This window comes from Miniopterus natalensis, chromosome 6 (genome assembly GCF_054644295.1).
Source record: "Miniopterus natalensis isolate mMinNat1 chromosome 6, mMinNat1.hap1, whole genome shotgun sequence".
In the NCBI taxonomy this organism is placed as follows: Eukaryota; Metazoa; Chordata; class Mammalia; order Chiroptera; family Miniopteridae; genus Miniopterus; species Miniopterus natalensis.
The window spans coordinates 47,748,433-47,764,737 of record NC_142086.1 but is presented as its reverse complement, the minus strand read 5'-3'; the positions used below and the strand labels follow the sequence as shown (position 1 = coordinate 47,764,737).

General features: G+C 45.5%; 3 protein-coding genes across 3 annotated transcripts; 2 read left to right on the top strand and 1 right to left on the bottom strand.

The window, feature by feature from the left end:
* The first annotated feature begins 1,542 nt into the window (after positions 1–1,542).
* On the top strand, positions 1,543–5,317 carry PIGZ (phosphatidylinositol glycan anchor biosynthesis class Z (Gwada blood group)). The gene is made up of 2 exons (XM_016200126.2): positions 1,543–1,675; positions 3,743–5,317. The coding sequence occupies exons 1-2, from the start codon at positions 1,558–1,560 to the stop codon at positions 5,296–5,298; spliced, it is 1,674 nt and encodes a 557-aa protein (XP_016055612.2). The 5' UTR covers positions 1,543–1,557; the 3' UTR covers positions 5,299–5,317.
* Positions 5,318–8,689: 3,372 nt separating this feature from the next.
* On the bottom strand, positions 8,690–9,529 carry NCBP2AS2 (NCBP2 antisense 2 (head to head)). Its single transcript, XM_087818221.1, has one exon. The coding sequence runs from the start codon at positions 9,429–9,431 to the stop codon at positions 9,132–9,134; it is 300 nt and encodes a 99-aa protein (XP_087674347.1). The 5' UTR covers positions 9,432–9,529; the 3' UTR covers positions 8,690–9,131.
* Positions 9,530–9,581: 52 nt separating this feature from the next.
* Positions 9,582–16,095, top strand: NCBP2 (nuclear cap binding protein subunit 2). Its single transcript, XM_016200016.2, has 4 exons — positions 9,582–9,736; positions 10,650–10,831; positions 13,340–13,478; positions 14,042–16,095. Exons 1-4 carry the CDS (start codon positions 9,659–9,661, stop codon positions 14,111–14,113), a joined length of 471 nt encoding a protein of 156 aa, XP_016055502.1. The 5' UTR covers positions 9,582–9,658; the 3' UTR covers positions 14,114–16,095.
* Positions 16,096–16,305: the final 210 nt, after the last annotated feature.

The following is a 16,305-nucleotide window of genomic DNA, read 5'->3' as shown; positions in this document are numbered from 1 at the left end:
ATACTGCTGGTGAAATCATTTGGTCTGGCCCTGCCAAGGCAACCTCAGGTGGGACTCAAAATTCAATAAATTTAGGAGCTTTTTTCACAGCTAATTTTTAAACTAATTTTTAAGTTGATAATTTTGTATGGCCTGCGGATATGTTATAAATATTCAAATGGCCCTTGGCAGAAAAAAGGTTTCCCACCCCTGATAGACACAAAAGAACAATGGACAGGAATTCAAAACTTATTACATCACCACTTTTTCATCCACAGCATCAAGAGGATCCTTGTCAACATCTGCCAGACTCCTGTTCCGCTGCTTCACTTTGTCTTGTTTCTTCTGTTATGATATATCACACCTGGAAACAATAGTTGTTTAAGGCCAGGGTTTAAAATATCAAAGTCAAGGAGTCAGGAAGTGGTCACCATGTGTATTTCTGAAGAAGTGACAAACTCGTTTTCAAACTCGTTTTTCTGTTCACCAGAGATGATACATGGGTGCTGATATATAGACCCACTAAGCAAAGGGCTCAGGTTCCGTTACTCTTTAGGTCAAGGAAGGAAGAACCCCTATCAATAGGTGTTATATAAGCAAGTTCTTGGTCTGTCCGGGCTGGGTGGCTTACAAACAAGAGAAATTTATTTCTCACAGTTCTGGGGGGTGGGAAGTCCAAGATCAAGGTGGCAGCATGGTAAAGGACCTCCTCCTGGTTCATAGCCAGCCAGCGGCTTCTGGCTGTGTCCTCACACGGTGCATGGGGTGAGGGAGCACTGGGGAGGCTCATTTATAAAACACTGTCCCCATTCACGAAGTCTCCGCCCTCATGACCTAATGACCTCCTAAAGGCCTCACTTCCTGATTCCATTACATCAGGCTTTAGGATTTCAACACAGGAGTTCGAGGGGACACAGACATCCAGACTCTAGCAGGAAGTTCCTATCACTTTCTCTAATGTAGGTTCCAGGGTGTTTGAAAGTTGGAGGGAGTGACTGGAGACAACAGAGTAGAATGTACTGCATTTTTGCAGGGAATTGGATGGAATCCATTGAAGGTTCCGAAGTTTTTAGAACTGCAAGAGACAGGCTGTGATGCTTGCCTATGGGTAGGAGCCGTGAACAGGACTGGGGATGTGAGAGCCTAATCCTACTTGAAAATGTTATATTTAGACACTTACCAAAATGTCATACTAGCAAATATCATATTTAGCAAATATTATATTTAGACACTTAGCAACTATGGTTAGCAAGTAACCAGTTTACTCAACAGAGGTCTCAGTTTCCCCATCTGTAAAATGGAGATGAGACCCAAAGGATGAAACGAGATATGCATATAATTTTTCTGGTACTTAATAAGCACTTAGTATCTAGCAGCGATTATTATTACCATTTTAATTGCACATAGATCCCTTTTGAGTTTGTTCAGATGATTGAACATATTATAATTTACATTATAATAACTAACAAATGTTATCCTTAGCAGATACAGATCTGTGGATCCAGAGTGGCTTCTGTGGTAGCTGAGAAGTATTTCGAGGCTCTTGGCTCAGTGTCTTGGCAGCAATTTGATCTGAAGATGGCATCCAGGGTGCTGTGGGGCAGCCTAAGCCTGCTCCGCCTGGCGTGGTGTCTCCTTCCACAGACAGGCTACGTGCACCCAGATGAGTTCTTCCAGTCACCTGAGGTCATGGCAGGTAAAGCACCCCATGTGTGGTTAGGATAAGTTGCAGCAAAGTCTGGACTGGAGCTGATTGGATATTTAGTGGAGAGGGAGAAATATGTCTGTGTAGATGAGCAGTAAATCCATGAGCCTCTCGGAATAAGAACTTGGGAGTGGGGACTTCACATCTCCTTCCTGAGTGGTGACACTGACCTTCTGGATGATACTAATGAAATGCCAGCCTTGTTGATGTTTTTCTGCTTGGATCAACAGTCCAGGTTACTGGGAAGAGAAGTTGTTTTCTGCTTCTCAGTGGAAGGATTTGAGTTGGGCTTCCCCTGTGGGTGGGAAAATTTACACAGGGTTGTAATCTGAGGTAACAAAACTTTTCTTCTGTAGATTTATATGAGGGCCGAAGGAACTCAGATCTGGAATGCTCACTTGTTAGAGCTTATCTGCTAGGCGGTGTAGGGCACATCATGAGGATGGTTACCAGGGATTTTGAGTCTTTTCAGATGCCGTGGGCACATGGCTTCCTCCTCAGGGTTCAATATGGCTGCTTGAGCTCCAGCCATCAAGTCTAAAACCAAGTCTTTCCAGCCATTGAAGAAGAGATGGGCATGCCTGTGCTATTCAAGGGCATTTTTGAAAGTCACATACCTTTTGCCCATTTCCAACCCATTAGACAGAATGTATCACTTGACCATACCTAGCTGCAAAGGAAGCTGAAGAATATAGCCTTCAAACCTGATGAAATGTCCTGCTAAAGAGGTTAAAGAAGAAGGAGGGAATGGTTATTGCAGAAATATCCAACTATTTTTGCCACAGGGCTCAACAAGTGGATTTAACTTGAAAGATCCAGGCTTCTTTTCCACACTTTTTAAAAAACCTGAGCCAGTAAAAAGCAGCCAGATTGATCTGACCCTAGATTTCCTGTTTCCCTTTTCACCTTCTGACGTAGAGAGAGAATGGCTAAAAGGCTGGAGGAATAAGTAGGAGAAACAAAGAGCCCTAAACAAAACCAGCAATGTTATCAAGCATGAGAAGTTGTGGGCTTGGAGCTCAGATGCACAAAGTAAGAGTTTGTTTCCTTCGCCCCCACCCCTCAGAGCTCTGGGATACGAGGCGCAGGATCACAGACTGGCCCAGGCAGCACGTATTCTTTTAATTGCATAAGTACTGCTTGAACATATTCTTATGAAAAATTTAAATATCATAGGCAAAACTAAAGTCACTTTTGACCATAGCCATAATTGCTTGCTCCCTTGCCCCCTCTCACAGTTCCTGTCCTGGAAAACAATCATAATTACAGAGATGGGTTTTTATCTCTGATTTTGGAGACTTTAAATTCTGAGGAGAGGAATTAAACCTCCCCATGATCCTCCCCATGCACCCTGTCCAGGGCACATTGTCACCTCACGTCCCAGGCATGGTTCCTCCCGCCCTCCTCACAGGTGGGGCCTCAGAAGGGTTGAACTACCCCATATTCATTTCTGTTGCTGCAAAACAAGTCATCACAAACCTAGCAGCTTAAAACAGTTCACCGTTTCATAAGTTAGCAGTCCTGCATGGGCTCTGCTCAGGGCATCGCAAGGTTGAAATCAAAGTATGGGCTGGGCTGAATTCTTGTCTGGGAGCTCTGGGGGAAAATCTACTTTCCAGCTCATTCTTTCTGTTGGAAGAATTTAGTTTATTTCCGCAATGGAACTAAAGCCCCCATTTCCTTGCTGGCTGTGAGCCAGGGGCTGCTCTCAGCTCCTAGAGACTCCCATGTGCCTTGCCAATGGCCCCTCCATCTTAACACAGCAATGGGGCATCGAACCCTCCCAGTGGTTTGAATCTCTGACGTCCTTTTCTGTCACCAGTTGGAGAAAATGCTCTGTGATTATGTCAGGCCCATCTGCATTATCTCCCTATCTTACGGTCAGCTGTCCCCTGCGACATAACCTGATCACAAGAGTAAAACCCATCATCTTCACAGTCCCAGGGATTGCGTGAGGGGCGTACATCAGGGGGCTGGAAAATCTTGGTGGCCGCCCTAGAATTTTGTCTACCACGTTCTCTGAGCTTGGAACCGGCTCACCTGTGCTTCTCTCCGCAGAGGACATCCTGGGCATAGAGGCCGCCCGGCCCTGGGAGTTTCAGCCCAGCAGCTCCTGCCGCACGGTGGTCTTCCCGCTGCTGACCTCTGGCTCTGCCTTCTGGCTGCTCAGGCTGTGGGAAGAGCTGGGGCCCTGGCCTGGCCGAGTGAGTGGCTATGTGCTGCTGGTGGGGCCCCGGCTCCTCCTCACGGCCCTCTCCTTTGCCCTGGACGTGGCCGTGTACCGCCTGGCCCCACTGTGGAAGGCGGAGCGCTGGAACGCCCTGGCCCTGCTGTCTGGTTCCTACGTCACCCTCGTCTTCTACACAAGGACCTTCTCCAACGCCATCGAGGGACTACTCTTTGCATGGCTGCTGGTATTGGTATCCCCTCGTGTAGCTTGGAGCCCCTCACCCAAGAAGCCTGCTCCAGGCACGTGGTGGCACAGCTGGCTTCTCGGGGGCATCGTGACTGCTGGCTTCTTCAACAGACCCACCTTTCTGGCCTTTGCTCTGGTCCCTGTCTTCCTCTGGGGCACCTGTGGAGCCACAGGCCCTGCCTTCAAGTCACTGACCAAGGACGCCCTGGGGCTCCTCCCAGGAGCAACCCTCACAGCAGCAGTGTTTGTGGCTGTGGACAGCTGGTATTTCTCCAGTCCATCTAGATCCAGTTCCCTTGTCCTTACACCTGCCAACTTCTTGCACTACAACCTAGACCCTCAAAACCTGGCGAGGCATGGCACACATTTGCGGCTCACCCACCTGGCAGTCAATGGCTTCCTGCTCTTTGGGATTCTGCATGCCCAGGCCCTGCAGGCTGGTTGGCAACACCTCCAAGGCTGCCTCCAGGCCTTTGTACAAATGGGCTTCCTGAGGGTGCTGGATGCCCGGAGCCTGCTGTCCAGCCCCAGGTCTCACCTCCTGCTCCTCTACTTCATGCCCCTGGCCTTGCTGTCCGCTTTCAGCCACCAGGAGCCTCGGTTCCTGATCCCCCTTCTGGTCCCCCTGGTCCTGCTTTGTAGTCCACAGACCCAACCTGTGCCCTGCAAGGGCATCCTGGTCTTCTTCAATGCTCTGGGTGCCCTCTTCTTTGGCTGCCTGCACCAGGGGGGCCTAGTGCCTGGCTTGGAGCACCTGGAGCGGGTGGTTCATTCACCTGTGCTGCCAAATGTACCTACCCACTACACGCTCCTCTTCACTCACACCTACATGCCTCCTCGGCACCTCCTGCACCTCCCAGGTCTGGGGTCACCTGTGGAGGTGGTGGACATGGGTGGGACTGAGGATTGGGTTCTGTGCCAAGCCCTGAACAACTTCACCAGACAACCAGCCTGCCAGGTGGCGGGTGGGCCATGGCTCTGCCGCCTTTTTGTGGTGACCCCTGGCACCACCAGGCCTGCCATGGAGAAGTGCAGCTTTCCCCTCAAGAGTGAGACACTTGTGTTTCCCCACTTGACCCTAGAGGACCCACCAGCCCTGTCCTCCCTGCTGAGGGGCGCTTGGAGGGACCATCTCAGCCTTCACATCCTGGAGCTGGGGGAGAAGCCTGACAACACGACAGAGAATCCGCTGCTGTAGGTGAAGAAGGCACCACCCACCTTCCATGTGGGCAGCTGGGCTGGGACAGAGCCCTGATTCTCTTCCTTTCCTTTCCCTTCCCTTTACTGTGCACAGCCTTTGGCTGCTTTACCTTCTGGGTAACCTGGCACCTTTTCCCCCTCAAAGACCAAAGATCTGCCAGTCACGGCCCTGATTCCAAGGTCCCTAAAGAACCTGGTGTAAGCAATGGTTACTGTGATGATTTAAACATATGATAGCACCTGGTTGTGAAGAGACAATGACCTACTAATGACATTCCTGAATGACCTCCAAACCTTCCAGGATGCCTTACCTCTTGCTGTCATGACAACCCTTTGGCTTCCTAGCCACCTAGAAGGGGCAGAGTGGGGATGTAGAGGGAGTAGGTAGCACAGATTCAGGGGACCTGAGTTCTAGTCCCTGGTCTGCCACTCACTGGCTGTGTGAGCTTGAGAAAACCCCTTCCCCTTACCCAGCCCGCTTCCCAGCCTATAGGATGGATGAGGTTCTCTGAGGTGTCTGCCAACTAACACTGTGCCATTCTTGGGTCTGCAGCACATGTCCCCTGGGTAGACAGGCATGTCTCTCCCAGAGCTCTTTAAGCATAGAAGTGGCTGGTGGTGTATTTAATTGCACTTTGGTGCCTGCTGCCTTAGTGTTTGTTTTTTTACCAAAAAAAAAAAGTAGTTCTGGAATATTTCTCTTCACGTCCTCCTAACCCCCGTCTGTGAAATCAGTGGGATGCTTCAGCATCTCACCCTTTAGGGATTGTTCTCCCAGATAAAGGATATTCTCCCTTTAAGGGTCATTTTCCCTCCTCAGCCCGCCCCAGCGAGACTGGAGAACATACAATGCTCGATCAGCACTGAGCAGCACTTGAGACAACCTGGTGCTCCCAGAAGCCTTTCTTTGTAAATGTGATCTGGTCCCTTTCCAAGCTCAAAGCCCTTGTCTGAAACCTCTCCTCACAGGATGGAGAGCAAACCCCATGCCAGACCAACACCTCTTGCTTTGATGGAAGCCATCACACCCGAACACATTGCTCCCACCATAGGCACCCTCTACCCAGTCCATTGGGAACATGAGGATCTGTGGCACTATACCTGTCCTCATCTCCCCCCTCACACCTCTGCCATCTCATGAGAACAGGCGCACAGGCCACAGAGATCAGTGAGCTGGAGGTCAGCACGGAGGAGAACCTGTACGAATGACCAAAACCAGGTCCTTCTCTAGTTCCGCCTTCTGCTGGCTGAAGCCTTGGGTCATCTTAAAGCTACACCCCTCACAAGCATGCTGCTCTGTGACTGCTGCTAGAGTCTTAGTGCCGCATCTTCCTCAGGACTCCAACCCCAAGGAAAAGTCAGTAGTACACTGGTAAATGTATAGTAACCTTTTCTCCGGGGGAAAAAAACACACCCCAATTTGTAGCATTTACCAATTTCTGTGTGTAAATACTCCCACATGGTTGATTTCAAACTACTAAAATGATGTCACTGAACTCCAAGTTGGAAGGAGATGCCAAAGGTCTACTCCCATGAAAAGTATAAGCTGACTCTAGCACACTATTGGATATTTCCCTCCTTTAAACTCTAGAGACCCATTTGTGACAATTCATTGTTCTTCTGGCTTGTTTCTGCTACGAACCTCTGACTTGTCTTCCTACCCCTTAGTGCTTAGCATCATCTCTAGCAAATGATAAGCACTTATTTTGCAGCCAAATATGGCATTTCTGTCCACAGATATAAAACCAAGTGCCACTTTGGAGACATCCAAGACTCTAGGGTCCCACACTCCTTCAGGCTTCTGTCTCTTCCCTTCCCCAGTTGGATCCACCACCTCAGAATTCCCTGGAGAGACTGTTGGTGTAGCAGTCCACATAGACTGTGGTGGTCTGAGCTCTAATAAATTTGTCTGTAAAGTGTGTGCATCCATGTGACATCAAATGGTGAGTTGGTGGCCCACGCTGTGGCTCAGTTGGTTGGAAAAGGTGAATTGGAATTGCCCTGCAGGATGAGGGGGTGAGTTGCTTCCCTTTCAGGCAGAGCTCAGAAGAACCTGAAAGGCATGCTGGGAGATTGTTGCCAATGGGGAATGGGGGAAATCAATTTGGTCTGTTTCTTTAGTAATAGGGTAACTTGTGAGAAGGAAAGCCACTGAATACAAACACTGGAGGCTTTTATAATGAAGTGGGGAGACATCCCAATCACCTCCAGTTGGAGCAAAGAGACCCGTTTTCCTCCCTGCTCCCAGACTCCTTCCACAGACATGAAGGAAACTTGGTTCTTATACATTCCTTCCAACAAAAATAAGTGCCCCTTCTCTTGATTTCTTTCCTTTTTCACTAAATGACCAGTTTGTCTAGAAATTTCATTGCTTCCTACACTTCCTTGTCTCTTCTAAAAAAGGACAATGAGTATGCTTGTTTATGGTGAGCGTAGGGGTTTGGGCTGGTGCTGCTCTGATATCCAGAGACCAATGAGGCAGACAAGACAGTAGAGTGAACAAGCTCTTCAGGCTCATCACTGTAAGGCTCCAAGGAGAATCCAATGAGTCGCCTCCAGTCCGGGAGAAGAAGGATTTCTCCTCTGATGGGAGGTGAAAAGAGTAGGATGCCAAACCAGGACTTTGGTCATTCTGGCCTCAGAGGGTTAAATAGCACCTCTGATGGAAAGATTGGAGGTTGGGATGCCAAATCAGAAGTCTGACCATTAGGAAAGTGGAAGACAAGCTACTTTAGTTCCTCCATCTCCAGGGTAGGTCGACAGCCCTATCCAGCTCCTTGTGACTAACAGAAAAGCCAGAGTATAAATTCTGTTTGGTTACCAGCCAGCCTAAAAGCTTCTCCTGTGGCTCTGAGCTTTCTGGATTGCATGAATAACTGTGTAGCCTACTCAGAGGTGATCAGAAATTCAGTCAGAAGCCTCAAATGACAGGACATTTCTGTCCACAGTGCATTTCCTATTAGTGGGTCCATTAGCTGCACTATAGTCTTTAGATTGCATCCCTGACCCTCTAAAATGGGGAATAGGAATCCAAGTAGCTTGTTCCTTGGTAGGCAGTAGCCCGAACACCCAGTGGTGATGGTAGGGAGTGGGGAGGCAGGCACTGAAGGTCAGGGTACATGCCATAGAGAGCTAATTATGAACTTAGGCCCTGGAGTCAGAGGCCTGTATTCACACCCCGCTCTGTAAGGCCATGGGCAACTTAAGAAGTAACCTACACTTCCTCATGTGAAAGTGGTTGTAAGGATTAAGTGAGATAACCCACAGAGAGTGCAACTGGCAAGTGCCAACACAGAGTAAGCACTCAGTATGTGTTAACTAGTACCACGGGCCTACAGTCCCCGGGAATCCTAATCCATCTTGCCAGAGAAGTACCACACTTATACCCATTACTCAGCTTGCACATTTAATCAGAAGATTTTGGCATCTGCTGGGTTGTCTTTCCATCCACGATCTCCGCTGGAAATAGTTCCCTACTACATCAGTGCAGTGGCAGCAGCATCTAGCAACAGTTTCAGTCCCATTAGCAGGGGGCAGACTCTCTTTCGGGCAGTGGCACGGTCCATGGCTCTCTGTACGTGGTGTATCTGGGCCCACCCTATCTTCATGTCTGTTAGGCTTCGGCGGCTTTCTTCACAGTGTGCCCTGTCCGATCACAGGCCTCACAGGGTATGTCCGTTTGGCCCGGGCAGTCTGATGAGGGGACGTCTGTAGGACGACATGGGTCAGGATTCGCAGCCATGCGCAGTGCCCGGGATGACTCCTTGGCGCCGAGGCCCGTGTCCAGCCCAGAAGGGAAAGCGGACGCTCTCGGCCCGGCCCAACCCGGGTTTAGTGGTTTGCGCCCGGGCCCCTTTGGCTACCTGGTGGCGGCCCCGCGCGCTCCCGGAGGCCGCGGCGTAGCTCCTGAGTGAAGGTGTCTCTGAAGCGGGCAGCGCGGCGGCCCAGGGAACCCGAGGGCCCAGCCGCGAGGCCTCGCAGCCGCCGGGCCGCGTCCTGGCCGCGCAGCTGGGCCTGCAGCAGTGCGAAGGCGGTGAGCTGCGCCGCACGCCGGATAGGCCGCGACTCGGAGAGGCGCTCCACCAGCTGCGGGCTGTGCAGCAAGACTGCCAGCAGCCGTCTCAGAACCATCCTGGGAGCGATTCGGAACCCGGAGCGCGCCGCTCTAGTTTCTGACCGGCGGCGCCGGACAACGGACCACGTCTGAGCCCGCGCCGCCCGGTGACGACTCTGCCGCGCTGCGATTGGCCAGCAAAATGCCGACTTTCTGCAGCAGCGTTGCGCGTTTCCGGTTCCGCCACCTCCGTGTCTTCTGGTTCCCGGAGTGGCGGCGGCGTCCTCGTCGACCTCTTTGCACTATGTCCGGTGGCCTCCTGAAGGCGCTGCGCAGCGACTCCTATGTGGAACTGAGCCAGTACCGGGACCAGCACTTCCGGGTAAGGGAGGCCGGACCGCGAGAAGGGAAGGCTCTGGGCCAGAACGTTGAGAGTTGATTTTCTCTTGTCTCATTGTGTCGTCTGCCATTCTCTGGTTTCCCGAAACCCGAAGTGAGGCTCGGGGGCCTGCTGGGGAATAGATGCTGAAAGGGCGTTTGGATATCACTGAATCCCCTTCTCTCCTAGAAAGGGAATTTGAGGCTGGCTCTCTCATTCCCTTTGAAGCCGCTCCCTGTTCCTGGCCCAATGCAGAGGGGTTCGAGCGGCAATGGTAGTGGCTCGCGTTTTCACGGGCTGTGCCTCGGTGGGTGACTTTGTGATGAGGGGAAGGTGTGTCCTTTTTGACACCTGGAGTATATGGAGGCGCCTTCCTGACTCATACCGGGGCTTTTTAAAATTTCATTGTAGTAAAAAATATATGGGCATTTAAACTATCTAAGCAGTTGTTGCTTTGAACATTCTCAATGGGAGTATTACAGGGGTACCCTTCTCAGTGCAAATACATTTATTTTTCACTACGAAAAATAAAAAGGCCCTGTGTAATATACTGGTCCAGGGTCTGGAAATTAAACTGGTCCATTAGAGAAGGATCCAGTGCTGAGGATTCGGAGTGTGCAGGGAAGAGGCATGCCACTTGTATGGCAGCATAGTACAGAAGGAGAGTTATGTGCAATATAACTTTCAAGCCATGGGCCTCTACTAAAAGCAATCTGGACCTTGCATAAGTGCTTCATAGATTGTGAACACCTCTCACTTTTTTTTTTTTTTTTGGCAACGTATTTGTCATGGATTGGGATGATGAGAAGCTGATTCCCGAATCAGAATGAATGAAATTTTTTCTTATATTAGGAATACTATTTAAGCAGGGCTCTTCTTAGGTTGTGTTGCTTAACTTTTCTCTCTTTAAATTCAGGGTGACAATGAAGAACAGGAAAAATTACTGAAGAAAAGCTGTACGTTGTATGTTGGAAATCTTTCCTTTTACACAACTGAAGAGCAAATATATGAACTCTTCAGCAAAAGTGGTGACATAAAGAAAATCATCATGGGCCTAGATAAAATGAAGAAAACAGCATGTGGTTTCTGCTTTGTGGAGTATCCTTCCTGGGTGTCTAATGTAGCTGTTGGACGAGGGTGGGAACTAGAGTGGTTAGTCACCTGTTTAAAAAAAAAGAGTGAGGATATTCGCTAATTAGCATCCCTGAGGAGGATATTAGCTAATTACCATACTTATCTCTCTCTCCTTCTTTCATCTACCTCCTACCTTCTGTCTAGTTTGTCTACTCATATTGTGAAAGCTGGTAACATTTACATCCTGTTCAGAAATCCATACTTTGTTTATAGTTGGTTTTTTTTTAATCCTCACCTGAGGTTATGTTTTTATTGATTTCAGAGAGGAAGGGGGAGAGAGAAAAAAAAATTGATGTGAGAGAAACATTGATTGGATGCCTCCATACATGCCCCTACCAAGGATCAAACCTACAACCTAGGTATGTGCCCTGACTGGGAATCAAACCCATGGCCTTTTGGTGTACAGGGCAATGCTCCAACCAAGTCACCTGGCCAGGGCTATAGTTAATTCTTTAAGAAAAACAATCTTAGAATATATACTCATGGTGTTTAAAAAGTCAAGGGTAGCTCTGGCTGAATAGCTCAGTGGGTTGTCCCAATACATCAAGGTTGTAGGTTCGACTGCCCGTTAATGGCACATACAAGAATCAACCAATGAATTCATAAAATAAGTGGAACAGCAAATTGATGTTTCTCTCTCTCCCTTCCGCTCTCTCAAATCGATAAAAAAAAAATTTTTTTTTTAAAGTCAAGGGAATAGTGAAAATAAAATCCCTGTACCATTTTAAGCCGAGAGACAGTTACCAGTCTCTTGGGTGTCTCCAGAAAAAATCCTGTGGATGTATGGTAGTGTACTACATGCAGTTTTTATCCACCTCTTAGCACTTGTTCTGTATTAGCACATGTTGGTTTCTTTTTAAAATGGCTGTATATTATGTATTTCATTATATTAGATGTATATAGCCTGATTTTTATAGGTCAAAACCAAAACTATTTGTGATCGTTACTAAATATTGGAACCCCTGGATTTATCCTTTGGTTTCTTCCTGATATTTTTTTCTTGGTCATTTTGATTTATATTCTGAGAAAGTTTCCAGACCTGATCTAACATGTCTTTTGAAATTTTTTCTCCATGTCCTGAATTATGTTTCTTTTGGTTGTATTTGTGCTGTAAATTTTCCATAAAGGTCTGGTGATTCTTGGGTTTGCAATCATAATTAGGGAAAAGGCGGCTGATTTTGTGGACCCAAATTCCATTTGTTGCCTTACCTTTGGGATATGTGGGTTTCCCAAATGCCAGAAAGAAAGTGATTGTATTTTGGCCAGCTAACATCAAGACAGTGCTTTAGTTCCTCCACACAGTTTGTTCAGAACCCTACTATTTTATTTGTATTTGCCTGGGATTAAATGCCTTCCTGCTAGAGAGTTTTCCCACATAGAGAACATTAATTAAACCCTATTTGCAGCTTCACTTCTTATTCAACTTTGAATTAACAGCCTCCTGGGCTTGCTGTCTCCTTTAAGCTCCTTCAGAATATTTCAGATTGACTTTGTTTTATCCATTAGCATTGTCCCATTGGCTTTTGTTGAATCACTAGTCTGCTGATGGCCTCTTCTATTTTCTGGATTTTTTTTTTTTTCTGTCATTTTAACAGGGGTCTTGGAAAGGAGGGAAATGTACTCACTATGAGCTTGAACCAGAAGCCCCACTTCAGATGTAAGGGACCAGAGCGTCCATGTTTTGCTTTTGCCTCTGGTAGCAGTTCACAGGGGACAGGGAGAATAATGAAAACACAAAAGACAAAGAAAATTCACCTTGTAGATAATAATCTCTGAGAACTAGTATTTTTGCATTTGTCTTGTAAGTCAAAGATCAATGATAATGGCAAATGCCCCAGAGAGAGGCTGCCATTGGCAGTGTTGTTTTCTGTTTGCCCTTTTAGTGTGCATTTTATTCATTCAACAACAAAAACATTACTGAATGCCTACTGTGTGCTAGGCATCTTGTAGGTGCTGGACACTGGAATTTTGGCAAGTATTTCCCTGTGTAATTAAAGATAAGGAAAAACTGTCTAGATCACCATTTCTGAGTCTTTCCTTCTAATGAAATACAATGGCAGTTCCTTATGCACTGTGACTTTCTCTCTTATTAAGGTTATTCTTGAATATACAGCTCCAAATATGGATGCTATTGATTCCTTAGGTGAGTGCATTGTGTGGCCTAAACCTGCCCTGAACATATTTTATATTTTGCAGTCAAAATATAGGGAGAATGGGACCAAACAATTATTAACAGGATTATTCAGGAAATCATGATCATTGTAGCCATGGATAAGTGTCATATTTGACTCTAGTGCTTCTGGACCAACCTTAAACAGGCCTGTGCAAACCAGATTATCTTTAAACTCCATGTGGTTGGATTATTAGTTTTTGTACTTTTTCTTAACTCTGCTTCATTTAGGTGTTGTTTTCTGTAGTTCCAAAAAGGTTTGGAGAAATGCTATATAGTGTTCCTTAATACTTATACTTAAGATACTATTCAAGAGCAGATGCAGAAAATGCCATGCGGTACATAAATGGAACTCGTCTGGATGACCGGATCATTCGCACAGACTGGGATGCCGGCTTTAAGGAGGGCAGGCAGTATGGCCGTGGACGGTCTGGAGGCCAGGTATGCAGGAAGGTTCTCTGGACTCAGCCTTTACCTGGGATTCCAGTCTTAATGACAAATGTTTTACCTGTTTGTATTTGCTCTTTTGAAAATAACTTTGTGCCTATAACTGGCCTGAAGTGAATCTCAAATCGTCCATTGGAATTAGTACATTATTTTCTTCACCAATGAAATGGTATATTCTGTACGTTTCCACAAACAACTATTGCCGGACTTCTGCTAAGGGCTAGATATTTTCCACCTGCAAAAGTGTCTAGAATGGAAGCAAAATGCACTTAGTTTTGTTTTTACTTTTAAATAGCCTAATTTAAGTACTTTGCAATGTGCTCTTTTTGACTGCTGGTGAATGAGTATGCACCTGATGTTTGGTCAAAAATGAACAAACAACCATTAGGTAGTGTCAGATAATTCTACAAGTTAGTTGCTTAAAAAAATTATGTCCTGCTTGAATGTTAATTCACATTATGACATCTGAAAAGGCTTAGTTGTTTGACATATTTACAGGAGGCATATTTGTTACACTAATTTTCTCTATACTGTAACTTGTGTTCTTTTCAATTAAGGTACGAGATGAGTATCGACAGGACTATGATGCTGGGAGAGGAGGCTATGGAAAACTGGCCCAAAACCAGTGAGCAGTAAGAACTCCATCATGAAAAACTTACTCCTTTGGCCTACTGAATTTAACGTACATTACCCAAGGTCTGCAAACCTGCCATTTTAAAATCTTTGATCAATGTCTCTACTGAGCCAGAAGCCACTTCATGGCTTTCCTCTGAAAATTATATTAAAGGACAGAATCCAAAAGAATGCCTTTAATTCTAGTGTTAGAATATTGGCCATGTGTAAGGTTACCAGAATGATTTTCTTACTAGGTCAGAAATCGTGTTCCTTGGCAACAGTTTATCTATAATGTTGATTTATCAGCCGAAAACACCACACTTCTTTTAGGAAAACTGGAAAAAATTTAAAATTTTGTTTACTGTGTTTGCATCTAAGTAGGTTCATGGTCTACACTGGGGCCTGGAATTACTATTTAAAAAATTTTAAGTTTCCTTGAGATAAAGTTGAATAAACAGAGTTTGTAATATTGTATACCTTTGTTCTAAATTAGGAACAGATGTTTTGACAACTGAATTTTTTCCTATGTTGAATGCTAATCTCTACAGGCAAATTTAGGAGTCAAGAGAACTTCCTAAAGAGTTGGCGCAAAAGTAAGCCTTAGATAATCCCAGGGGATACTACCTGCTTACATGCTTTATATATCAGGGAATTAGGTACAGGACTTGCGGGGAATTTACTAAACACATTTTTTAAAAGATGTGTTTTGCTTAAAGCTAAAAACAAGGGTTGGATTGTATTATGGAGAACCTCAAATACTCTTAACAGAAGTGGAGGACACTGTCAGTAGGAAATGGGATGAAATATCAGAGGACATGAGTTAAAACATTGCCTTGACATGATGAAAGTTGCTTTGAGGGCCATCAGATTTATTATTTTCATTTTCAGAGTGATCTTGGGAATGGAGTAGGTCTAAAAAAAGAGCTTGAAGATCGAGAGGCTGCCTAACAAAAAATGATCAGAAATGCTTCCCTCAGGAAATGTGTTTTGGCCAATTGTCACGTTGAAGTCTGTCTTGTTTTTTCACTATTTGTGCTTACTGAGTTTCAGAGCCTTGACAGCTATGGTCTCCACAGAGGGGGAGTCTATAGAGTATTTACAGTTGTAAGGCAAGAGGTGATTTCTCTCTAATAGTATAGTGAACTGTTGCTTTTTAAAAATTTACTGGAGTAACATTGGTTAATAGGATGATATAGGTTTCAGGTGTAGATTTCTATAATAAAAGATCTGTATATTGTACTGTGTGTCCACCACCCAAAGTCAAATCTTCTGTCACCATATATTATACCCCCTTTACCCCCCACCTCACCCCTTCCCTCTGGTAACCACTACACTGCTGTTTGTGTCTAGGAGTTTCGGTTTTATATCCGATATATGTGTGAAATCATATGGTTCTTAGCTTTTTCTGACTGGCTTAATTTCACTTAGCATAATATTCTCAAGGTCTGTCCATGTTTTCACAAATGGCAGTATTTCTTATGGCTGAGTAGTATTCCATTGTGTACATGTACCACATCTTCTTTATCCAGTCCTCTACTGTAGGTCACTCTGGTTGTCTCTATTGCTCATTTAAAACTGCTAATCTAGTATAATTTTCCCTGACATAAGTGACATTTTTTTCATCTAGCAACAAAGTATCTCCAAACTTCTTATAGTTTATGAAACTTGGGGCTGAAGTATCTCAAATGTGAACATCTTTGACACTAGGTAAGTGTAGGTTTTCTCATTAAACTGAAACCAGTTATTTGAATTTTTATAAGAGCTATAACTACTTGTAAGTGCTTAGGAGAAAAACATTTGCAAATAATTTAATTTTATGAGGACGTACTATTCATTTTTTAAATTTCTTTTTACACTATAGTTTGAATTTAATGTATTTTATATTCTTTTGTAGTAAAGCATAACTCAGATTTCTATAGGCCTTAAAACCACAGACAGTGGTTCTACTTGGAATTGTGACTTCTGTAACAGATGTCAATAAAGTTGGACCAACTTATCCTCGTCTGTGCCCATTTCCTCAACTATAAAGAGAGACATTGGAACCTTCTTACTCTGGAATATTTATGAATGTATTTTGGGGGAAACCTATGAATAATGTGCAGAATTTGCATGTCCATTTTAATTTGACAGTTATCTTATATAGTAGTCACTAGCCACATGTAGCTAATTAAATTAAAACAATCAGTTCCTCATTCAGACTAGCCAC

What these genes read in the sequence shown, in the direction of transcription:
- PIGZ (XM_016200126.2), top strand. Translation starts at nt 1,558, where the DNA reads ATGGCATCCAGGGTGCTGTGGGGCAGCCTAAGCCTGCTCCGCCTGGCG. An exon ending in GTCACCTGAGGTCATGGCAG is followed by an intron (nt 1,676 to 3,742) that starts GTAAAGCACCCC and finishes TTCTCTCCGCAG; the next exon opens with AGGACATCCTGGGCATAGAG.
- NCBP2AS2 (XM_087818221.1), bottom strand. Translation starts at nt 9,431, where the DNA reads ATGGTTCTGAGACGGCTGCTGGCAGTCTTGCTGCACAGCCCGCAGCTG.
- NCBP2 (XM_016200016.2), top strand. Translation starts at nt 9,659, where the DNA reads ATGTCCGGTGGCCTCCTGAAGGCGCTGCGCAGCGACTCCTATGTGGAA. An exon ending in ACCGGGACCAGCACTTCCGG is followed by an intron (nt 9,737 to 10,649) that starts GTAAGGGAGGCC and finishes CTTTAAATTCAG; the next exon opens with GGTGACAATGAAGAACAGGA. An exon ending in GTGGACGGTCTGGAGGCCAG is followed by an intron (nt 13,479 to 14,041) that starts GTATGCAGGAAG and finishes TTTTCAATTAAG; the next exon opens with GTACGAGATGAGTATCGACA.